This window comes from Nematostella vectensis, chromosome 3, assembly GCF_932526225.1.
Source record: "Nematostella vectensis chromosome 3, jaNemVect1.1, whole genome shotgun sequence".
Classification (NCBI taxonomy): domain Eukaryota; kingdom Metazoa; phylum Cnidaria; class Anthozoa; order Actiniaria; family Edwardsiidae; genus Nematostella; species Nematostella vectensis.
In genome coordinates this window covers 12,829,977-12,855,312 of record NC_064036.1, presented here as the reverse complement: position 1 = coordinate 12,855,312, position 25,336 = coordinate 12,829,977, and the positions used below count along the sequence as shown (strand labels likewise).

General features: G+C 40.3%; 3 protein-coding genes and 1 long non-coding RNA gene across 9 annotated transcripts in view; 2 read left to right on the top strand and 2 right to left on the bottom strand.

Annotated features, from left to right (window-relative positions):
• Positions 1-25,336, top strand: part of LOC116620186 — a 55,676-nt gene that overhangs the window by 25,166 nt on the left and 5,174 nt on the right. The window contains exons 7-9 of one of the 3 annotated variants that reach the window (XR_007307338.1): positions 16,834-17,251; positions 17,923-18,294; positions 18,523-18,726. Coding sequence is in view for 2 of the 3 variants with exons in the window: in XM_048725417.1 (XP_048581374.1) it covers positions 16,834-17,223; positions 17,923-18,293 (761 nt within the window). In the remaining variant the exon portion in view is untranslated. Of the gene's footprint in view, positions 1-16,833; positions 17,252-17,922; positions 18,295-18,522; positions 18,727-25,336 lie in introns of those variants that run through there. The other 2 variants (XM_048725417.1, XM_048725418.1) reach the window with 2 other exon arrangements.
• LOC116602223 lies at positions 11,632-13,333 on the bottom strand. Its single transcript, XR_004290337.2, has 3 exons — positions 13,161-13,333; positions 12,817-12,954; positions 11,632-12,055 (listed from the first exon to the last, which is right to left on the bottom strand). It is a non-coding gene; the product is annotated as an uncharacterized LOC116602223 (long non-coding RNA).
• LOC116602174 overlaps positions 15,248-25,336 on the bottom strand; it is a 21,343-nt gene continuing 11,254 nt past the window's right edge. For 2 of the 4 annotated variants that reach the window (XR_007307341.1, XR_007307340.1), the window contains 2 exons: positions 22,125-23,618; positions 15,248-15,831 (listed from right to left, as the gene is read on the bottom strand). Coding sequence is in view for 1 of the 4 variants with exons in the window: in XM_048725424.1 (XP_048581381.1) it covers positions 15,704-15,831; positions 22,125-22,323 (327 nt within the window). In the remaining 3 variants the exon portion in view is untranslated. Of the gene's footprint in view, positions 15,832-22,124; positions 23,619-24,725; positions 24,759-25,336 lie in introns of those variants that run through there. The other 2 variants (XR_007307343.1, XM_048725424.1) reach the window with 2 other exon arrangements.
• Positions 24,885-25,336, top strand: part of LOC5518650 — a 17,181-nt gene continuing 16,729 nt past the window's right edge. The window contains 1 exon segment of the mRNA XM_048725425.1: positions 24,885-25,196. Within this exon segment, the coding sequence (XP_048581382.1) occupies positions 25,170-25,196 (27 nt within the window). The 5' untranslated portion in view covers positions 24,885-25,169.

The following is a 25,336-nucleotide window of genomic DNA, read 5'->3' as shown; positions in this document are numbered from 1 at the left end:
ATGACATCGCATAAATGCCCGAATATTGATAAATCCACGAAATTCTTTGTCAGGACTGTTCTAAAACGATAAAGGAATAACAACTCAAAACGTCGAGCCACATATAGACGATTTTAACAAAGATTGAAAAGCATTTAAAAAAATTTCTTGCTGAAGAGGTGTAGCAAAATGTTATTCATACATTTACGCTACCACGGTGTTTAACCGTGTGACAATCACATTCCAGTCATGATTATTCTTTTTGACAAATTTTAGCTAGATAGGCTTTTTAGAACATGTCCACATTTCAACGCGCTCAGGGTATGGTTAAAACAGAGCAGAAAAAGGAATGAAATTAAAGCACGAGCTTGCCTTTCTGTATCAGTCGAATCAGAAGATTTCATTACTGGTGGCATGAAAGTACGCACTTATCAGCGACTAGCCTGCGTGTATCTGGTTTCACAATTCCTATTGTATAGTAGGAATTGTGAAACCGGATGCACGCTGGCTAATCAATGACGCAAGAGTACTTCCCAATTTAGCAGCAATATTGGTTCTAAAGCCTGGATAGTTAGCATTATCATTTTTGTGAAAGGTTGTCAACCTTAGAACGTGTAATGCCTACTCCAACGCGTGTTTCATTGTTATTTAGTTGATGGGCTCTTCCAATATGAACCTGTAGGGACGTGGCTGTGCCCCCCCTCCCCCCCCACAATGTTCTGTATCGTGCCCCCCCCCATCCCTCAGGGGAACGCCAGGGGAACGCCAGGCCAAAATGCCAACATGCTCAAGGTATGTTTAAAACAGAGCAGAAAGGAATTAATTTATAGCACGAGCTTGCCTTTATTTGTATCAGTCCAATCAGAAGATTTCATTACTGATGGCATGAAAGTGTGCATTTATTAGAACCTGAAATGCCTACTTCAATGCGTGTTGGTTTGTTATATAGTTAATTTGCTATTTCAATATGATCACTCATCCCTTCCCTTATTTTTTTGTTTCGGTTGATAAGCATTCATGATTTTATATCATTTTTCGCACGAAATACTACCAAATAAAATTAAAGATGTGAAGGACATATACCAATCCAAGACCAGTTTATTTGTTATAACACATGTTTTCAAAGATTGGGAAGGAGGCAGCTAAAGAATCTAAACGCCTATCTACAGTGGCTAAATCGATCTCAACTGTTTTGGGCGCATCTTCGCAAGCTAGTTCTCTGCGACGATAACCGCATTGTTGACAAAACAAAAAGGTGTAGTCGTTGGTATATGCACATTCGGGGCATTTAACCGCCTGGACCCATACTCTAGGAACTTCTGGGAGGATCTGTATAAAAAGAAAGGGGGGACGCAAATTAAAAAACAAAACGTGTGAATCATAATGATTTATTACGGTAACCAAATAAAACTATAAACTGATAGGACAAGACAAAAAAAAAACTTATAAATGCAGTGTTGTAAGTTTAGAAATGTCACAATTAACCAATTCTAACAAACAACTTATACATGCAGTGTTGTAAGTTTAGAAATATCACAATTCGCCAATTTTAATAGACGGTTTATACATGCAGTGGCATAAGCTTAGTATTGTCACAATTTGCCAACAATGCGGAACACCCACAGGTTCCATTGAAGAGGTTCCTATGTAGAGCAACCGGACTTTGCAGGAAACAATAGAACTGTTTTTGAGCCACGACTACCTACTTTAAATGCCGCAACAACTTTCCGTTGCAAAAACGGCCACCAGTAGTTTATAGGGCATAAGTCGGGGATGACGATGGAAAACGAGCAATCTTGACTGAACAAATGTTTAAGCAAAGGTCCAGTCAGAACGAATGGCGGGAAAACGTACGCGTTTTCATCGGCTGAGAGGGACTGAGAGAACACGTTAGTTCCCTCAGCTAGAGCGCAAGGCGACTTCGAGAAAAATCTCAAGGGGTGTTCTGAGAGGTCATGCATAACGTTACACGGTAGGGCCATCAAATCGATCGTGTGTGGGCCAAACGCAATATCCACTTGCCTCCATGCGTCTTAACTGAGCGTACAATCGAGATCACTAAGAACCAGCGAAGGGAAATCCGCTGGATTGTTCTTAGATGGCACATACTGCAGGCTGAGTAATATTTTCCTCGCGAATACGAACTTGGAAACTTCTTCATAATGTCAGATATTTCCGACGACTTTGAAACTTGTTTGTGCCAACTGAATAGAAGAGCTTGGTTGTCGATGAACGCGTCGATTCTAGTGTTGGAGCAGTTGTTAAGGAGATTCTCCGACGTGCGCAGAAGAGCTAGAGCTTCTTTAGTCGCGATGAGTTTCTTGCGCTCGCTAGTGTCCCAGTATCCCCGAGTTTCCATAACAAGACGCTCATCCACGTGTCTAAAAATCGCCAATAGGTAATCTCCTTGCGAAGCGCCAAGGACAACATAAACCGAGTGGAATGAATCTGAGAGGCCTTAGTAATGGCTTGAAAAACCGTGTTGGTGTATAGCTTCGCCACAGGGACAAGTAGAGAGAAATATGTAGTCTTGCCAGCGAACTTCTGCAGACTTTTTACAGAAACAGACTTTTTATCAAGGATGGATTCTCTGAGAGTGGTAAATTCCTCTCGTTTGTCTTGCGGGAGAATAAAAGCTTGCTTCACAGAATCACAAAGGTACCCTAAGAAACGGACTGATGTGTTGGGAACCAGAGTACTTTTCTTCGAACCGATAAAGTAGCCCAAGGAGATTAAGGTTGAGCACGCAATGAAAGCTGCCATTTCCGCCAGCTGGAAGAAGGAAAAAAGGACACTTTGTTTGGGTGGAGGGTAATCGTAACTGCCCAACGTGGCGATCATCTATGTACTGGGAGCATGGAACCCCTAGAGATCTTATGTGGTTGGTAGCTGCCATGCCGACAGTGTGGTAGATAAACGCGCTGGCTTTCCACCCAAAAGGAAGTGTAGCATAGGTGAAATACCATCCGTCCCATTCCAATCACGAAAAAGGCGGAACTGGCAGGGTCATATCATCATATCTCCTCTAACTTTTTCCTCGATCCTGGAAGTGTGGAAATCTGGCAGTGTCACACAACGGCTCTCCTCACTTTTTCCTCTATCCTAAGCGTGGGAATGTGGAAATCTGGCAGAGTGTTGCACAATATATATCTCTCCTAACTTTTTTCTCTATCCTTGGAAGCGTGGAAATGTGGAGATCTGGCATGTCGCACAACATATCTCTCCTAACTCTTTCCTCTATCCTGGAATTGTGGAAATTTGGAAATCTGGCACAGTGTTGCACAATATAAATTTGGAAATTTGGCAGAGTGTTGCACAATATATCTCTCCTAGCATTTTCCTCTATATTGGAAGTGTGGAAATCTGGCATTTTCACACAACAGATCTCTCATTTACTGTTTCCTCTTTACACATTAGACCTTCACGTGTGCTAAAAATAGTTTTTTTCACAACTGAATCTCTTATGGACAAAAAAAAATCCATGGACCGTGGCCAGCGCTGGCCACTAAATAGAGAGACGTTCGAGGCTCTGGAACCAGGGTACATCGCGGTGAATAAGTTCAAAGGATTACCATCCCAGATTGAAAGCTGGGAAATCTCGTCGCCAGAGCTCCTCGATCATGCTGTATGGGATGGTATCCCAGGTAATCAAGGGTTGGGAACAGGGGGGGGGGGGGGTGGATAGGGTGGATATCCACCCCCCATTGATCTGGTTGGATTTACAGGGAAATCATGTTCGAATTGTACGAGTTTTTTATCTAAATTAATGTGAGAACACAGAAAACAGGATATGCTGGACGAAATTGATCAATCACACTTGACACTTGATGTGTGCCACAATACAACCTAAAGAAAACCAAGCGTATTCCAATCCCTAAACAATTTCATCCTTAGCAGTCGAAGGTGGGATTCCTATGGAAAACATGGGATCACAAGAATTGGCATGGAATCCAAACAATCCCAGGTGGGATCCTGGATAAAATACCTGAGATTCCACAGCTGTATAATCAAATAAGTGTCTCCACACCGACACATAGCCTCGTGTAAACGAGACAGGATTCCTTTCGTAAAGTGGTGTTTGAATACGTGATTTCCAGTATTTGATTGAAAAAAAAATCACTCGAAATATTCCGCAGACGACTGCAGTGTAGGCTAGAGAACAAATATTGTCATAGCCTTTTTTATTGCTAGCAAACTAATAACAACAAGTAAACAACTAAACAACAATATTCCTGTATGACCTGTGTCAACAATGTTTTTGCGTTGCATTACAAACATACAGTTGGTTTATCACAAATAAAAAATTCAATGTTTGCTCATGGTTAACGGCCACTAGGTAAATATAATAAAAAGCGATCACGTGATCAAATTCAATCGCACCGGCGTACTGCCACCGTCTACTGGGATGCACAGTATTAAAACCATAAAATACGAATATCCTAGAGGAAGGGCAACTGAATATTTTTTTCAGCTCAAAAATTGCGTTGTCACCAGAGTCTGTAACGGCTAATCACTCTTCTTCCTTCTCCTTTTCTTCTTATTCCTTCTCCTCCGTTTCTTTTTCTTCCTCTTCCTCTGTGACCTGACGAGATGTACTTTTATTATGTCAATCTTGTTTTGTTTAGGAGCACCTCGCGGGCATTTTCGTTTGTTGTGCTATATAATTAGGACAGACACTTTCTCTTTTTTTTTTGAAATCTCCAGAGCAATAGACCATACGTCAATTATAGTTTCAGTAAGGTTTTTTCTTCTCTTTTTCTTTAGCTGTCACCCTTGCCTCTTTTTCTTTTAACACTCAAGGTCTTTAGGTGTTGAAAGTAGTCCTTGACCATGTTCTTGTCTGAGATGAACTCTTTGCTAAATGAATCGATAGATTCGTCCTCCATTTCACCTAAAAAATACAAATAGCCGATGATACAATAGCATGCGCTGAAGGAGATGACGGAGACTTAAAGGAGGTGACTGCAGTCATCTCCTTCAGCGCATTCAGAGACGAACGGAGATGACGGATCGTCTTTAGATGAAGGGCACATCGATGCTTATTGGGAAAGTTCATTTTGATATAGCCGTACATGATGCCATGCTATGACTGAAGAACTAAACAACATTTTTATGCTGATATCGCGTGATAGTAAGTCCTTTCGCTACATCGTTGCTGTCGCTACATACACTACTCGAACAAACCGCTGTCTTAAGGCGTACACTCAACCGGACATATCATTCGCGTCTTGTCCGAAAACTTCATCAGGAATCCCTCCCAAGATAGAAAGTTCCCGATTTCTGAGGGGGGAACCTTTAGCCAAGTTGGCTATCTCCGTATCTGTAAGCTCCCGATCCCATATGTTTACTGCGGTCATGTTGCCCAAGAATGGTTCATCCATTTCGCTTTGATAGCCATCTTGATCCGCTCCAAGCACTATGCTACCGTCATGTAAAGGACACTGCAAAGAGTCTTCCATACTTAGAGCTTTTTCCCCGTGATCTTTCAGGGTGCCATTTAAGTATGTTTTCCAGGCATTTGTTGAATCTGTCCAAGAAGCGCAGTAGTGGTGCCAGTGACTATCAAACACGTCATCGTCAATCGAGCTAGGCATTAAAAGAATTCAGTTCACGTTAACGTCTATTCATAATCTCCATCATATCTAGTTCGCGCAAGAAGCTCTATGTTAACCGGGGAGCACGCTATAGGTCAAAACTCATCCTTCCACCCTGTCCGCCCCCCTTCCCGAAACATGTTAAAATGGCATATTTCGTCGTTTGAATATGTTCTTATGCCAAAATATCAATTTTAAAAGTTGATGGGAAAAATTATCTGTTCCTCTTTCTATGAAGAGACCATTCTTTTTTTTCCAGCCGTGCGTTAGGCATATAAGCAATGAATAATTGCCCGTATAACCGATTTGTTTTTCAAGCAACCGCTCCAACGCCCCAAAATATTACCAGCACAACTAGTTCGACTCCACAAATTTGTCAGCAGAACCATCTGGGTCAAAGTTTTCCCCAGCATCCGAGGGGTCTAACATCTTCCCAGCAAGCAAAAAAAAAAAAAAAAAAAAAAAAAAAAACGGGCTGTGGATTTGTGTCCTTGTTACCTTACTGGCTCCCCAGTTTGAAGATAAAGAGCGATCTTTCCATTCTTATCGAGAAATACAGTGAAAGCATTATCGTTTTTGTTTGTAGCAAGACTAAATACGGTGGAGGACTCGGTCGACTGCTTTGAAGCTTGAAACCACAGGCATACAGTAATGTTGTAAATTTGGCGGGGTTTTTCATTGGAAATAACCAGTAAGGTGGGGGGCCGCTGTGCCCCCCAATATTTTCTTAATATTTTTTTATTTATTTCTGGCTACCTCTGGGTATAGTCCTGGTAATTCACTTTCCAGATGCTCGGTTATGAAACTTTCTACATCCCTTCTACTTGGTGTGGAGAGAAAGGGCACAAAAAAGAACACCACTTTTGCTTTTAACTTACCTTCTTCGCAGTGTTCGCCATGAAAACATTTTCACTATTTTCACAGTTGTTCTGTTGAGAATAAATAATGACATTAAAAAAACATTTAACGGTCATGTTTCATGCGCATACGTTAAAAAAAAGACAAATGATAAAATCCCTTGAAAGATTGCTTGGTATTTCGTATTGGAAAAGGCACTTCCAATGTGAAAAATGTCTTGTATCTCTTTATTTATTCCTTGCGAAAAAAGTACGGTATATATCTTTACTGATGCACTTTTCCAAAGGGATCTACATTTCCATTAATACCTGCGCCTTTTGGAACGTACATCGCTTCTTTCCAGTCAAGGTTAAGTTGCCATTCGATCCCAGGAGACATGGAAACCTCATATCAAACAGTTTTTAGTTTTAAATCACTTTTTGCCTTTGCAATGCCTGCAATGCATCATAACAATAATTGAGTAGTTGGTATGATAGAGCTATAATTATACTATGCGACGGAATATAAACAATAGCACTATCCTCTTATCTGCTGTGTACATAACATTATTTAGACCTGACATTATTTACGAGAGTTCTTAATTCCTTGTAAGGTTTAGCCCCTATCCCATCTTTCTACTTGGAGGCCAACATTCTTCGATCACTAAATTGAGTTGAGTAAGTGAATGATTAATAAAAATGCACTGTGATAGCAGTTGTTCGGTTTGATAACAAATTAAATTATCACAATAAAAATCAGACAAAGCTGATAGACTATCTTGGCCTTAATGTTTGCCATTTTAGCTTTTTACTCACTTTTACATGTATACACCTGTAATACACCTGTTTTCGTCGCCATTCTTACGTTGCGCGGGGGATTGGATCGAGTTGACAAGCAGCAACAATTTTGGCCAGTTCACTGCACCCTTTTTGCGCCTATGTTTTCCGAATTCCACCATTTTTTTAAAGCTCTTTTTACTGGGATACCTGTGGTAGCCCATATATCTATTCATGGTCCCGATAAATCTGCAAAATTGCGCAATGCCCAGAAGCCGCTGCGCCGTTGTATGTACATTGTTTTTAGTGTACCCTCTTCGATCTTATACAGAATATTTTTCTTACCCAAAGTATTAACCTTTCCACACTTAATACATTAAAGCAGCGCATATAAAATCAGTCATCATGAGCGCCCAATAACCATACTTCTATACTCCAGCGAGGTAAAAGGTTAAATGTTTTTTGATACGGACTTGTTAGGAGTGGGTAGGGGGCCAGCGCACCACTTACACACCCTCCCACACTTCGCTTCATACTTTTCTCCTCAATGCGGTAAACATCAGATATGTATGAATTTGTTTAAACTTTAACAAATCCAATTATTCATATTTTTTAAAAGTTCGGTTGAATGGCAGAATCTATTCTTGACGACGATTCCCGGTACTGAATTAGATGGGCGTCAATTTTTCATGTCCAGTAAACAGGTAACATACAGTCCGTCACGTGTCACATTCTGAAGACACGATTAGCCAGCGCCGTGGCAGGGGGTAGGGCACTGGGGGCACGCGCCCCCCAAATATTTTATCAAATTATAAGGAAATAACCAGTAGGGACGTGACTGTGCCCCCCCTCCCCAATGTTCTGTATCGTGCCCCCTCCCCCCTCCCAATGTTCTGTATCGTGCACTTCCCAAATCATTCGAGGCCTTCTACGGCTATGTAGTTCTATACCTCACGGCCTTGCTGGAGGGGAAAACAGTCGCTGTTTAATGACATCGCATAAATGCCCGAATATTGATAAATCAACGAAATTCTTTGTCAGGACTGTTCTAAAACGATAAAGGAATAACAACTCAAAACGTCGAGCCACATATAGACGATTTTAACAAAGATTGAAAAGCATTTAAAAAAATTTCTTGCTGAAGAGGTGTAGCAAAATGTTATTCATACATTTACGCTACCACGGTGTTTAACCGTGTGACAATCACATTCCAGTCATGATTATTCTTTTTGACAAATTTTAGCTAGATAGGCTTTTTAGAACATGTCCACATTTCAACGCGCTCAGGGTATGGTTAAAACAGAGCAGAAAAAGGAATGAAATTAAAGCACGAGCTTGCCTTTCTGTATCAGTCGAATCAGAAGATTTCATCACTGGTGGCATGAAAGTACGCACTTATCAGCGACTAGCCTGCGTGTATCTGGTTTCACAATTCCTATTGTATAGTAGGAATTGTGAAACCGGATGCACGCTGGCTAATCAATGACGCAAGAGTACTTCCCAATTTAGCAGCAATATTGGTTCTAAAGCCTGGATAGTTAGCATTATTATTTTTGTGAAAGGTTGTCAACCTTAGAACGTGTAATGCCTACTCCAACGCGTGTTTGATTGTTATTTAGTTGATGGGCTCTTCCAATATGAACCTGTAGGGACGTGGCTGTGCCCCCCCTCCCCCCCACAATGTTCTGTATCGTGCCCCCCCCCATCCCCCAGGGGAACGCCAGGCCAAAATGCCAACATGCTCAAGGTATGTTTAAAACAGAGCAGAAAGGAATTAATTTATAGCACGAGCTTGCCTTTATTTGTATCAGTCCAATCAGAAGATTTCATTACTGATGGCATGAAAGTGTGCATTTATTAGAACCTGAAATGCCTACTTCAATGCGTGTTGGTTTGTTATATAGTTAATTTGCTATTTCAATATGATCACTCATCCCTTCCCTTATTTTTTTGTTTCGGTTGATAAGCATTCATGATTTTATATCATTTTTCGCACGAAATACTACCAAATAAAATTAAAGATGTGAAGGACATATACCAATCCAAGACCAGTTTATTTGTTATAACACATGTTTTCAAAGATTGGGAAGGAGGCAGCTAAAGAATCTAAACGCCTATCTACAGTGGCTAAATCGATCTCAACTGTTTTGGGCGCATCTTCGCAAGCTAGTTCTCTGCGACGATAACCGCATTGTTGACAAAACAAAAAGGTGTAGTCGTTGGTATATGCACATTCGGGGCATTTAACCGCCTGGACCCATACTCTAGGAACTTCTGGGAGGATCTGTATAAAAAGAAAGGGGGGACGCAAATTAAAAAACAAAACGTGTGAATCATAATGATTTATTACGGTAACCAAAAAAAACTATAAACTGATAGGACAAGACAAAAAAAAAACTTATAAATGCAGTGTTGTAAGTTTAGAAATGTCACAATTAACCAATTCTAACAAACAACTTATACATGCAGTGTTGTAAGTTTAGAAATATCACAATTCGCCAATTTTAATAGACGGTTTATACATGCAGTGGCATAAGCTTAGTATTGTCACAATTTGCCAACAATGCGGAACACCCACAGGTTCCATTGAAGAGGTTCCTATGTAGAGCAACCGGACTTTGCAGGAAACAATAGAACTGTTTTTGAGCCACGACTACCTACTTTAAATGCCGCAACAACTTTCTGTTGCAAAAACGGCCACCAGTAGTTTATATGGCATAAGTCGGGGATGACGATGGAAAACGAGCAATCTTGACTGAACAAATGTTTAAGCAAAGGTCCAGTCAGAACGAATGGCGGGAAAACGTACGCGTTTTCATCGGCTGAGAGGGACTGAGAGAACACGTTAGTTCCCTCAGCTAGAGCGCAAGGCGACTTCGAGAAAAATCTCAAGGGGTGTTCTGAGAGGTCATGCATGACGTTACACGGTAGGGCCATCAAATCGATCGTGTGGAATGAATCCGAGAGGCCTTAGTAATGGCTTGAAAAACCGTGTTGGTGTATAGCTTCGCCACAGGGACAAGTAGAGAGAAATATGTAGTCTTGCCAGCGAACTTCTGCAGACTTTTTACAGAAACAGACTTTTTATCAAGGATGGATTCTCTGAGAGTGGTAAATTCCTCTCGTTTGTCTTGCGGGAGAATAAAGGCCTGCTTCACAGAATCACAAAGGTACCCTAAGAAACGGACTGATGTGTTGGGAACCAGAGTACTTTTCTTCGAACCGATAAAGTAGCCCAAGGAGATTAAGGTTGAGCACGCAATGAAAGCTGCCATTTCCGCCAGCTGGAAGAAGGAAAAAAGGACACTTTGTTTGGGTGGAGGGTAATCGTAACTGCCCAACGTGGCGATCATCTATGTACTGGGAGCATGGAACCCCTAGAGATCTTATGTGGTTGGTAGCTGCCATGCCGACAGTGTGGTAGATAAACGCGCTGGCTTTCCACCCAAAAGGAAGTGTAGCATAGGTGAAATACCATCCGTCCCATTCCAATCACGAAAAAGGTGGAACTGGCAGGGTGGAGACGGATGTGGTCGTAGCCACTCTTGTCGTCAAATGTAGTTTGGAAATGGTTTGCGTCTACGTGCCGAGGCAAATCTGTAATGTAATCCAACGTGAAAGGACTGTCCTTTATCCACAAGTTCGAAAAATGTTTATCGTGGCACATCCTTGGCTTGTTCGGCTCAATAGTAATATGCAGCACTAAATGGGGTGCATCTACAGTCCCCCACCCGACCGATGACGTTCAGAGAGCCATTACGAACTCTCTCCTTTATTGTATCAGTAACAAAGCTCTAGAACAAGGAGCATGACTTAGAGTTGGGAAAACTCATGCGGTGTGGTTAATTGCTATTATAACTCTTTCCTTGAAAATTACCCTTGAAGGACGTGAAGTAATCATAAACGTTGACACCATCGGAAATGATAGGAAGGACGGAACTACTAAGCAAAGAATCTTGGAGGATTGTACGCCATTGATCTAAACAAGAGCTGAGATTTCCAGCGCGAAAATGGTGGGGATGTCGAAACAATAGCATGTCCGAGGATGCAAGGACCAATCCTTGAGCTACACTTTCAACTGACGACAGTGGTAAGGCCCAGTTAGCAGGGTTGCCTTCCCTTCCACACCAAAGTACAGGTTCGGGTGGTTGTAGTTGCATATAACGGAAACATAACTCCGAAAATGTCTAAAACGAAAAGAAAATGGAAATCTATAAAGGATGGATACATATTAAGATGCCGCGATGAAATACTTATAAAAAGTTACTAATGTCAATGAAGGCCAAGACCCCACTAACTGCGCCGGACCAGAAGCCCGTCCGAAGACAAGCTATAGGGAGTTGATTTAGATTTCCCCTAAAATTACGGAAAGAGTGGTATAACTATGCAAAATAGCTTCCATTGAATACATTCACTAATAATATGTAATAAAAACCACGAGTATGTAAACTGTGAAGATATAAAGTATAATAAAAATATTCCACAGAGAAGCGGGAAAAATGAAGTAACTACACCTGGAATTAACCCTTTATAGAGAAATACATTAACATGAAATTGAAACAATGACTCGATCATATTAATAGCCGCGACCTTGGCCACGACCACCTCGTTTGGCATAACAGTTTCTGCTTATGTGTCCTCTGCGACCACAGAAATAACATATTACAGAAGGACACGAGTCTCAGTAGTACGGGCCAGACTCTAAGCGCCGAGGAGTTGCAGAGGACGCAGATTTAAGCGCTTTCTGAATCTCTTTAGCTATGGCAACTTCTTGGCCAACATTTCTCTTAGATGGCGAAGCGTTGAGTCCACAGACCCCGAGTCTTGTAGCTTACGCAGCTCCTCAATCCGCTCTCTCAACTGCCCGAGCTAGAACACATCAAAATATAACACAAAAACTTTAATAACTCGCAAAACAACTGATTGGAAACTCTATTAAACAAAACTCTGATATATACCTAGAAAAGGATTGAACAAAATTTGTTTTGGACACACAATGCCGAGACGGCTACTAAATGCCGACACACAGCGATTCAAAACTGACACACGGTGTCTAAAGTTCGACTTATGACAACACAATTCCGACGTACAGCGATAAAAACCGACACTCGCCGACTAAAAAAAAAACCCGACACTCGCTGACTCTTTTGCCGATACACAGAGTGAAATGTAAAGCGAAACGAAGGCAAAAACTAGAGGCTGATGTGTACTTGTGTATACAAGAAATAAGATAAAATAAACACTAGAACAAGCTATAAAGACCAGGATAAGAACTGAAACCGTACGTTCCCAAAACAACTACGGAAAATTCGGAAAAAGCATGGTCCGAATTAAAAACCCGAAGTCCAGCAACAGACCCAAAAATATAATTGCGAGAGTTATATGCTAAAAATATATATAAACATGAGAAAACTAATAGTAAATACACTTCTATTGACTGCAAGAACACACTTAAAATGTTGAAAGCGCCAAAACTAACCTTAGGAACGAGTAAATATGGACCAAACTAATACTAGTAAACCAGAAAAAAACGAAAGCGGACTAACCGAAAATAAAAAAAACTGCTAGATACTAAACTAAACTGTAGTATAAAAATGTATCGAGGCGAAAAGTTAAAGAACAAAGATTACCTCATTGTTTTCAATAGGCGTTTGTTAGTCTCCAGGAACCGCGTCAGCTCCCTGAGCGACAGCAGCTCCAACGAGCGCTTGCAAAGCTTCGGGGGCAGGTTGAACCGGGGCAGCCATTAAAGTGAAATAACGAGCAAACTAAAGCACAAAAATAGAAGTAAAATGTTAGAAATAAAATATAAACTAAGACCACCAAGACAAGGGGTTATAAATAAAAGAATATAGTAAACCAGAAGCAGGATTCCAATGTGTATCTATAAAAATAAGGGAGAATAACGAATGGACGAATATCACTTTGGCGACGTAGCACAAATTTAAAGCAAAGAAAATCCTGCGCGACTTACCGGCTTGCGTAGATTTCTGAAAAGGCCTTGAATTTATATATGGAGCTGCTTAAATACTCTAGCGAGCTGACGTGGCGACTCACAAGCTGCATGCTAATGTCCCCAGGGAGGGGCAAGTTCAACTGATAACGCACGTTCGAATTTCGCGCCAATTCTAACGATGAAGATAGTAATAATCTAAGGCCCGTTTCATTTGTTATAACGTGTGCTATATGGAATGAGATGGGAAGGAAGCATATTCAGTAAAACATCTTCCTTTGAAAAAGGTCTTTAATACTTGTAAATTCCTAAGAGGCTCTCTTTTTAAAACTGTCAATCATTCGAGGAGGCGGGGACAAAGAAGTTGATAAAACTAAAGTCACACCTCGAAATATCCATTGAGCGAGGTAAGCTCAAGCAACTGGGTTAGCCACATCTGCTTTCACCGAAAACCTCTTCGCCAAGATGAAGCTGGTCTGCTCGTGGATACTAGTAAGTGCATTTGTGTGCGTCTTCTGTATGGAGTAGTCAGTCTTTTAACAAAGAATTTATCAGAAGCTCGAGCAGCGTGCCGCCAAGATTTACTGATTTCCATACTTTTATAAAGTTTTATAAACTATAGCATATTGGAAATTTAGTGGTATCGAAGCGATTCTGTTAGCTGGTATAATCACGGTCGCGAAACAAAAATATTAACTAAAAGTTTATCTGATAAGTACTACAAATCCGGCTTAATCACGATCGTCTTCTGGGCTCTTTTCTTTTAAGTTTTCTAAAATGAATCCAAGTCTTAGCTAAAGTGTCTTCATTGGCACGACCTAGTGGTTAAAGGGCGTTCACCGGGATACTTGTTAAAATAATTGAGTGCGTCGGGATAACTTAGCTTCAACATTTCTCTCCCAAGGTTTTTGCTTTGCTTTATGGATGCCTTGCCAAGGAGAACACTCAAGAAAGCTCCAACACTGAAGGTGAGTGGTTATTCGTATTTTAGCTTGATACTCATAATGGTTTTCGAGAGGATCCGTTAAATTTCTCGAATTTCAAGATATGTTTAACATTTCTGATTAATATAAAAATTAAGTTTGAATTGATTTATAGAGTGGCAACACTGAGCCGAGATCTCGCTTGTGAGAATCATTGTTTGGTACATACAGACTTTGTATCTAGGAGGATTCTGGCGTTCGCCGATGAGTACTAAAGCATTCTATTGCTATGGTGTTGGGCTTGTTGAAGTTAATGTCGATCATCTTTTATTGCTTACAAGACTGTCGGTAGCGAACGTCGCATTGTAAAGATATCGATTTTTCGATCATTGATGGAGAATCAAGGTTGAAAGCTATTTCTTTTGTATAGAGCTTTAAAAAGCTCTTTTCGATAGCCCAGTGGGACTTGATTTCATATTCAACTTTTAGAAAAGGATTCCGTTCAAGTCAACAAAAAAGCCTAAGGCGCGGTTACAAATATAGATGACGTCCGGTGCTTTCGATGTACGCGGGAGGTTGACGTTTTCACATTCCTGTCTTTTGAACTGTCACGCGCCTGTCGATCCGACTCTTGTGACGGGTGGTTTCGTAGGCTATGAAACTCTATGCAAATGAGATGTCAATCTTTAGTGAGATTTAATTACGGTAAATTTCAATCCATCCTACTAACTGACTAAATTACTTCTTAATAAAAAAGGAATTCGATTTTTAAAGGATTTTAATTTGATGTAATGTTTTTTTCTGACAGATGAGAAGCTCGACATCAAGCCGCGCGCATATTACCCCCCATCAGGTAAATATTGTAAGAAGACATATTATAATCGTACCGCACGATGTGATTAGTAGCCGAGATATTCCCATCTCAGGGGTCCGATGCGCTAACAGAATTTTGCATCTTTAGAACGAAATTTGACTTTTTCCTTCCCTAGCACAACAAATCAACGAAACTTGACTTGCGTGGTTTCCCTTCGCCCATTGAAATGTCTTCTCAAATAAATTTAAAAAGACACATAATAAATGATGTATTAACCTTGCTAGCTGGCTAATAATACTTTTGGTAGCCTGCGTATCGCTCTCTATACTATTCCTGCTGAAACTCTAAGGAAACGCTTGCTACGCAGGCTATACTTTTGGATGCTATTAATTTTCATGACCGTCTAAAAACAATACAATAAAATGAGCTAGTATTCCTAAACAATAGTATGTGATCGACATGTTGATAAAAATACTTACTAAGACAATTTACAAAAAAAAGATGATATCCGATAAATCAAAAGCTGTGTTTTTCTTTAGAATGCAGATCGTACACAATGTTACACGGAGCCGATCGTGCAATGGCCAATACCGCACAAAATGCCCTCCGCTGTGACAAGAATGAGTTTCCAGGTAACCTGTGGTACCGTTTCACTGGACAAGCAGGCAATGCTATGCCAACAAGTTGTGTACTTGAAAAACGCTGTGGAACCCACGCGCCTGGGTGGATGGTGGGAGCTCATCCCACTGTAGCCCAAGGTATGGTGACTCGCAAGGTGTGCTACCACTGGACTAAAAACTGCTGCAGATGGAGCAACTACATCAAAGTCAGGAACTGCGGTGCATTCTACGTCTACCAGCTTCCCAAGACACCAGTGTGCTGGCTTCGCTACTGTGGCAACGGCATTCCTCAACCACCTGGTAAGAAGCATCCAAGTCTCCTACTTGCTGCACCGCTGAAATAAAAAAAAAAAGGAAAAAAAGGAAAAATTTCTAGGCCTAGTACAGGCCTGTACCCAGGGGGGGGGGGGGGGTGCAGGGGTTGCGTTCGCACCCCCCCACAACGGCCCAAAGTCCACTTTCGGTTGGCAAAAGACGTGCTGTTTGTAGACAAAACTATAAAGCATAAGGGACTTAGATTAAAAGAAGGCATTCTAGATCACTCTGGTACATTATAAATCTGAAAGTCACACTTTTTTTTAAGCTAGATCTGATAACAAACGTCCCGTGGAGATACTGCAATGGCATACAAATTCCTTTTTGGTCTTTCGGGGATGTTCAGATTTTTATCAGAAAACACACTCCCTCCACCCACTGGGTGGAGACCTGGGATCTACTTAATTATAAAGACTTGAAATCTTTTATTTGTGAAATACCTGTCTCAATAACCACAATATCGGTGTGAATCTAATCGTATTATCGGGAGTATCTTTTTCATTAAAAGGGAATTGGAAGAGAATTGTTTGTTGTAAACACACAATTCTAACACGTATCTAAAAAAACTGCTTGTTCTAAAAATAGTTTTCACGGACGACATCACTGAAACATACCCTAATACGGGGGATTCGTTCTCTTACATCATATATGATCTCTTGATATATTTCAATAGCATAGTAATGACGCAGGTAAACTGAATATGTGTAGAGCCCTTACTTATCTTTAGCTCACGATTCAATGAGTCATTTAGTAGGTCAGTTGGCAAAGCTTCTAGCCGTACTACAAAAAAAATGTGAAAAAAATCCCACAAGTAACTCCAATGCTTTTTTATAGATCACCTTTGCTCAAAGTGGCACACTTTAGCACTTCAGTTACAGCAATAGCAAAATGAATAGCAAGCTTAAACTAAACTATGTTTTGTGTCTGAATACATGGCTGTTTGATCAGTTTATAAAAACATCATTTATATCGTATCCATGACTATATGTTATATTGAAGATTGAGTTCATTTGGCTTTGCAGAGTGCCGAAGATACACTGTCTTCAACAGCTTTGACCGAGCGATTGGCAATACCGCACAGAATAGCCTCAAGTGTGACCAGAGAGACCTTCCTGGTAATCTCTGGTACCGCTTCCTCGGCGCAGCAGGAAATGCCATGCCAACAAGTTGTGTACCTGTAAAACGCTGTGGTACCCATGCCCCTGGATGGATAGTCGGATCTCATCCCAGCCTTCGTTACAGCCTGGTGACACGCAAGGTGTGCTATCACTGGAGTGGAAGCTGCTGCAGGTGGAGCAACTACATCAAAGTCAGGAACTGTGGCGGATTCTACGTCTACCAGCTACCCAAGACACCCGTCTGTTGGCTTCGCTACTGCGGCAATCGGGTATCGCTTCCACCTCCTCCTCCAGGTTGGTGTTTTTTTGTGTTTATGCCGAGGTAAGTGTGTCTTATCCCGTAGCATATTTTTAAACTGAAAACATGGAATCGGCTATTTCAAAGGGATAAACCGCCAAATTGAAAACTGTTTTGAAAGACATCTATTTGGTGCGAGGTTCAAGTCTGGAAATAAAAAAAAGGTAGTATTAGTTTTCTTTGTAATAGCAGGTCGTTTCGATGTCAACCCTTTTGTATATCAATGACTATAGATCAATTTCGCTGATTTAATGATGACTTAAATGAGTTGAATTGAAAATGAAGCCACTTTGATGGCAACCCTTAAATATTTTACGTATTTTAAATTCAATTCAATAGCATAGTAATGACGCAGGTAAACTGAATTAATATGTGTAGAACCCTTACTTATCTTAAGCTCACGATTCAATGAGTAATTAATTAGTAGGTCAGTTGACAAAGCTTCTGGCCGTACTACAAAAAAATGTGAAAACATCCCACAAGTAACTCCCATGTTTTTTATAGATCACCTTTGCTCAAAGTGGCACACTTTCAGCACTTCAGTTACAGCAATAGCAAAATGAATAGCAAGCTTAAACTAAACTATGTTTTGTGGCTGAATACATGGCTGTTTGATCAGTTTTATAAGCACATGATTTATATCGTATCCATTGCTATATGTTCTTTTGGAAGATTGAGTTCATTCGTCTTTGCAGAGTGCCGAAGATACACTGTCTTCAACAGCTTTGACCGAGCGATTGGCAATACCGCACAGAATAGCCTCAAGTGTGACCAGAGAGACCTTTCGGGTAATCTCTGGTACCGCTTCCTCGGCGCAGCAGGAAATGCCATGCCAACAAGTTGTGTACCTGTAAGACGCTGTGGCACCCATGCCCCTGGATGGATGGTCGGATCTCACCCCAGCCTTCGTTACAGCCTGGTGACACGCAAGGTGTGCTATCACTGGAGTGGAAGCTGCTGCAGGTGGAGCAACAACATCAAAGTCAGGAACTGTGGCGGATTCTACGTCTACCAGCTACCCAAGACACCCGCCTGTATGCTTCGCTACTGTGGCCGTGGCTACTAAAGTAAGAGCTGTTGCAACAATGCTACCAATATATTCGGATATATTTTGTCGTGAGTTTGTTACTCAGAACGTAATGTCATTTCTTTTGCGGGAAATGCAAATCTTAATTGAGTCCCTAGTTTCTATTAGATCTCATAGATCATATCCCCAGAAATTTGGCTTCACCAAAACGTCCCTAAAACAACACCTTACAAGCTTACGCAACAAGCTGCTGTTCTTTTTCTTTTAGGTAATCAAATAAAATATGCTTTGTCAACAACAGAAACGGAACGGAACGGAAAATGAAGTCTGTATAGCTGCTCTGATGTTTCGACATCAAGAGATCTCTTCCAGAGTTGTGTTATGTGGAGCAGGGTCATAGCAGCATTGCTCGAAACTTGAACCACAGGAACATTACCACTTAGTACTTTTACAATAAATGAGCATTTAAAAATGATGTTGTTGATAACATTTGCCACACCGAATTTGTTTAGTGATAATAGACATCGCGATACCTAAACACAGTGCTTGTGCTTCGCCTGATCATTCCATATTTAGCAATTGAAGAACTCAGAACTGGAACAGGAAAATGTATTTTTAGCACTATAAAGGGGGTGAATAGCTGTATGTAATCCACCGATCCGCTACATTTTCGGGGCAAATCCGTGGATCCCAAGATATGTTTAAATCCGCATGTTTGACAGATAAACAATAGCATCGATAGAAATTAATTTAACCCTTTTATTACTATTACGCCCTGAGGCGCCTGTAAAATATAGGCCCAACTCCAAAACGTCAGAAATGCAAACCAAACATCACCATACCCGGATACTCATGGATTCCTCCAAGGCAAAGGCGACCTTCAAAAGCTCATCCAAGCAATGTAATAGAATTGGCTCTATAGTCAAAATATCAACCTTGATTTCTGACCAATTCGTAAACAAATGCTTAAACCTGGACACATTTCTTACCAAACAAGACACAAAATTCCGAACTATAAATAGAGACAAGCAAACACAGATCAAGTCACAAATAGATACCATAATTGCGCTCTGTCAGGTCCCATTTTACAGCCATCAGCCACAATAATCAAAGCTAAACCTCAATTAGAAGCGAGTCACCTTGTTTAGGCTATATTGCATGTCTGCACTGCATCATTGGAGTCTTTAAAACACCTTGACAGAGAGGCGGGAAAACTCCTCCTCCATAATCATAACAGTTTTTTTTTACCCCAAAGCCAAACAAAACTTTTCCAGGTCCAAGGAACCCAGAATAAGCCTGAAAACAATTTTTGAATAAGGTTGGGTATCAAAAATGGTCCACATTGGAGAGTATGAGGCCATTCACTATAAAATCCCTTTCTCACTTGGTGAAGCCCAGACCAGGAATTATCCCATTGAATCAACCTCAGCGTGCAAACATCCATAAGCACAGCATTAATTATGCCCAAATAGACTTCATGATGTCCAAATGCACTCTCCAGACGTGAAAAAGCTGTAATTTTAAGCAAATTACAAGCAAAACTGTTGTAAGCAACAGGCTGTAGCAGTGCCGTCGCTAGAAAGAAAAGGCACCGCAGTGCATTGTTGGAAACTTTAAGGCCTACCGTCTTGGGGCAGCGGAAGCTTAGCTTAACTGGTAGTGTTGGACTTGAAATAGGGGGGGGGGGGGAAGTTTCTGTTTTCAGTCTGTTTTCTTACAATTTTTCTCAAAAGTACCCAGGAGTGAAAGTGTTAAAATCCGAAGTTCGACCGTCAAAGCAGTCAAAATCCGGAATCCACGCCCAAATTGTCAACAGATCCGTGATCCGCCGTATTTTTTAAAATCCGCCAATCCGCTGAAATAATCATCAAAATCCGTAATCCGTGAGCATTTCGGGGTCGAATCCGCCGATTTGAGTACTTTAGTATTTAGCCCTAAGAGATAGGAAATTTGGTGTGCTTAAGCAGTCCTTCGCCCTAACAAACATAAAGTTTTATACCGTTGTTTGAGAAAACAGCCATCAACACATTATTTCCTGAATAGTAAGGGATAGCAGAATTGAACACCCTCTAAGGATAGTAGTACAATTGTATACCCTGAATGTTACGACAATCACACCTCTTCCTTCTTTTAGGGAGGCCCCCTTCTCTCCTGTGGAGTTTTAATGGCGATATTTTCAGTGCTAGCTGATGACGACTAACAGGGTGTAAAAACCCTGAACAGTGTTTACCCTAGCCTACGAAAAAGATAGCAAATTTTACCCACTGTTGGCTGTTACTGAAAACCGTACTAACATAAATAATCTAAAACGTTGTCTGGTTGGAAAAAGATGTATCAAAAAAAATGTTTTTTGAAAGAGAAAAAAATGTATTGCAGACCATTTAATAAAAGATTCCAATTAATGCATATGCGCTACATTAAATATTTTCTGTAAAGATCTCAAGTTTGAAAACTTTCTCAATAATAATAAATTGGATTCAGCTCAGATAATGCAAAACTAAATAGAAACTCTTTTCACAAAGAAAAAGTCCAACCAAATTACTCTCACTCCCTTCACCCTGTATATTCACCCTGTACCACATATAAATAATGTAATATTGGCTGGAATTCAATCACTAAATCAATTAGGCTTAGGGAGTGTTCATTAAATACATCGAGGGGAGGGAGCGAAGATATTGAGGGGGAAAATTTTTAACCACCAAAAGGAAGGGCTACGAAAAAAAAGGTCATCTAAGGGGGGCTTTGAAATTTTTAGGAGCCATACTTTTAAATTTTACTAATATCATCTTTATAAGCCATAAGATAGATACTTCCAGCTTTCAGTATATAACAGTTGGATTTTCCGATACAGTTTATTTTCAGTTAACAGGAACAAATAAAAATAAACTTCTAAATAGTGGGTGGAGCATGCAAATCCACAAAACGATATACATACAATGTTTTATACATTGGACATTTTTCCTTTTTATACAAAAAAAAAAACTGAGGCGTCCTTAGGGGCGGACCATGTGACATTTGAGGGGGGATACGGGGGTGATTTTGAAAAAAAATTCTGCAAGTAACTGATTGAGGAAATAAATCCGTGCAACCCAACCCTGCATCTTTTTACACAATAGTTTTACATGCAAAACAGATTATGAAATTATGAAGGCCGAAACCGAAAGTTGTGAATAGGAGATGTCGGACTCTGAAATAACGATAAACTTGACAGGATCATCGGCAAGGAGGGCATTTTTGCAGTATTCATTTTCCAGATTTAAAGACTTTCCTGTTTATTGAGGTCCTAAGGAAGGTGGGGGGCTCTGAAAATTTTGGGGTTCTGAAAGAGGGGAGGAAGTAAAAAAATGTTTATAATGAAAGGGGGGCTTTAAAATTTTAAGGTGTCTTAATTAACGAACACCCCCTTATATTAAAATCAGGCTTTTCACTTTATTGACACTGATAACTGTGACTTTCATCCAGACAGAAAAATGTTTGGATTTGAGTTCCTTTTTTTTCTTAGACACGGTGATCATATAGGGCACATAGAGCTTTGAAAAGTCTCCCATAATCTCTTGAATATCTATCCCAAACAAGACAGGCGGCAGCAAGAGAGGAAGAGTCATGCAAAGCGGTCAATAACATAAAACAGTTTGTATTTCAGAAAAAAAAAAACTACAGACTTTTATCGTCAATAGATAACATGAACCATTATTTGCTTTGTAGAACCCCCAATATACGAGAAAGATAAATTTGTTTTTAATCGGTTCAGCTTCACTTTTCATTTGGTGAATAGGAAAAACAACTACACTCGCACACGACTATCAAGGACTTTGAAACTCTGTTTTAGCGCGATTTAGATGTTTTTTCAACGAGAAATCCAATGCTTACCTGCAGATAGTTGTTTAATCAGCAGAAGTGCTAAAATAAGATGAAAACTGGGTGTATTTGGCGTGAAATCCTCGGCGAAACCCCTCTCACAAACAATGGTTTGAACTCCTTTTGAAGTTGTGGCGAGCGGGACATCACTTTTGAACGCGACGCGCGGGAAAAAGCCCGCCAAAAACCTGGCATCTGATTGGCTAAGCATACCACAGCTATCCCATGCTAGAGCTACCCATACGACAGCAATTCCAAAATACAAATGAAAGACTGTAGACCTTAAAATTTTTCCAATTAAATTTTGGGAAATGAATAAATTGACTTTAACAGTGATTTACAAATCAAGTTTCCATCATGTTATTTGAAAATAAACATACGCGAGAAGATTTATGAAGTCATTTATTTTCTTTACTGTTGTCATCAGCGAATAATTCAGTTGAGTTGTTCCTTCTTCCCCTCTATTATTATAATAATAATTAGCAGAGATGCCAGCAAACCTGCGATGGGCTTTTCCTCCATAAGACTCTTTTTAGAAAACTGTGCAATTTTGTCCGAGATGTTTAGCAAGTTTAGCAAGCGCTGGGTTTCCCAACTTTTGGGGAGAATCTAGGAGAATAGCCGAGGATTCGGGAGTTCCTAGGATATCCCAGGAACTCCCAAACGATCAGAGGCGCGCATTTGGCTCCCATGTTTTCCTAGATACTCCCAAATTCAATTTCCCAATATTTAGGAGTATCCAGGATATCCTAGGAAATCCTAGGAGCTCCCAAATCTTGGGAGTTCATTTCGCAGGGGTTAATTCACCCCCCAACTCCCATATAAAACTCTGAAACAACAAAAAAATTTTTACAATAACCTCGATTTTTCGATGGCGTCCTTTCTCCCGGCGAAAATACAGTGAAATATATAAGAAATTACCTCGATCTTACGATATTGGATATAAGAAGCCCGTCCGAAGACAAGCTATAGGGAGTTGATTTAGATTTCCCCTAAAATTACGTAAAAGAGTGGTATAACTATGCAAAATAGCTTCCATTGAATACATTCACTAATAATATGTAATAAAAACCACGAGTATGTAAACTGTGAAGATATAAAGTATAATAAAAATATTCCACAGAGAAGCGGGAAAAATGAAGTAACTACACCTGGAATTAACCCTTTATAGAGAAATACATTAACATGAAATTGAAACAATGACTCGATCATATTAATAGCCGCGACCTTGGCCACGACCACCTCGTTTGGCATAACAGTTTCTGCTTATGTGTCCTCTGCGACCACAGAAATAACATATTACAGAAGGACACGAGTCTCAGTAGTACGGGCCAGACTCTAAGCGCCGAGGAGTTGCAGAGGACGCAGATTTAAGCGCTTTCTGAATCTCTTTAGCTATGGCAACTTCTTGGCCAACATTTCTCTTAGATGGCGAAGCGTTGAGTCCACAGACCCCGAGTCTTGTAGCTTACGCAGCTCCTCAATCCGCTCTCTCAACTGCCCGAGCTAGAACACATCAAAATATAACACAAAAACTTTAATAACTCGCAAAACAACTGATTGGAAACTCTATTAAACAAAACTCTGATATATACCTAGAAAAGGATTGTACAAAATTTGTTTTGGACACACAATGCCGAGACGGCTACTAAATGCCGACACACAGCGATTCAAAACTGACACACGGTGTCTAAAGTTCGACTTATGACAACACAATTCCGACGTACAGCGATAAAAACCGACACTCGCCGACTAAAAAAAAAAACCCGACACTCGCTGACTCTTTTGCCGATACACAGAGTGAAATGTAAAGCGAAACGAAGGCAAAAACTAGAGGCTGATGTGTACTTGTGTATACAAAAAATAAGATAAAATAAACACTAGAACAAGCTATAAAGACCAGGATAAGAACTGAAACCGTACGTTCCCAAAACAACTACGGAAAATTCGGAAAAAGCATGGTCCGAATTAAAAACCCGAAGTCCAGCAACAGACCCAAAAATATAACTGCGAGAGTTATATGCTAAAAATATATATAAACATGAGAAAACTAATAGTAAATACACTTCTATTGACTGCAAGAACACACTTAAAATGTTGAAAGCGCCAAAACTAACCTTAGGAACGAGTAAATATGGACCAAACTAATACTAGTAAACCAGAAAAAAACGAAAGCGGACTAACCGAAAATAAAAAACTGCTAGATACTAAACTAAACTGTAGTATAAAAATGTATCGAGGCGAAAAGTTAAAGAACAAAGATTACCTCATTGTTTTCAATAGGCGTTTGTTAAGTCTCCAGGAACCGCGTCAGCTCCCTGAGCGACAGCAGCTCCAACGAGCGCTTGCAAAGCTTCGGGGGCAGGTTGAACCGGGGCAGCCATTAAAGTGAAATAACGAGCAAACTAAAGCACAAAAATAGAAGTAAAATGTTAGAAATAAAATATAAACTAAGACCACCAAGACAAGGGGTTATAAATAAAAGAATATAGTAAACCAGAAGCAGGATTCCAATGTGTATCTATAAAAATAAGGGAGAATAACGAATGGACGAAAATATAACTTTGGCGACGTAGCACAAATTTAAAGCAAAGAAAATCCTGCGCGACTCACCGGCTTGCGTAGATTTCTGAAAAGGCCTTGAATTTATATATGGAGCTGCTTAAATACTCTAGCGAGCTGACGTGGCGACTCACAAGCTGCATGCTAATGTCCCCAGGGAGGGGCAAGTTCAACTGATAACGCACGTTCGAATTTCGCGCCAATTCTAACGATGAAGATAGTAATAATCTAAGGCCCGTTTCATTTGTTATAACGTGTGCTATATGGAATGAGATGGGAAGGAAGCATATTCAGTAAAACATCTTCCTTTGAAAAAGGCCTTTAATACTTGTAAATTCCTAAGAGGCTCTCTTTTTAAAACTGTCAATCATTCGAGGAGGCGGGGACAAAGAAGTTGATAAAACTAAAGTCACACCTCAAAATATCCATTGAGCGAGGTAAGCTCAAGCAACTGGGTTAGCCACATCTGCTTTCACCGAAAACCTCTTCGCCAAGATGAAGCTGGTCTGCTCGTGGATACTAGTAAGTGCATTTGTGTGCGTCTTCTGTATGGAGTAGTCAGTCTTTTAACAAAGAATTTATCAGAAGCTCGAGCAGCGTGCCGCCAAGATTTACTGATTTCCATACTTTTATAAAGTTTTATAAACTATAGCATATTGGAA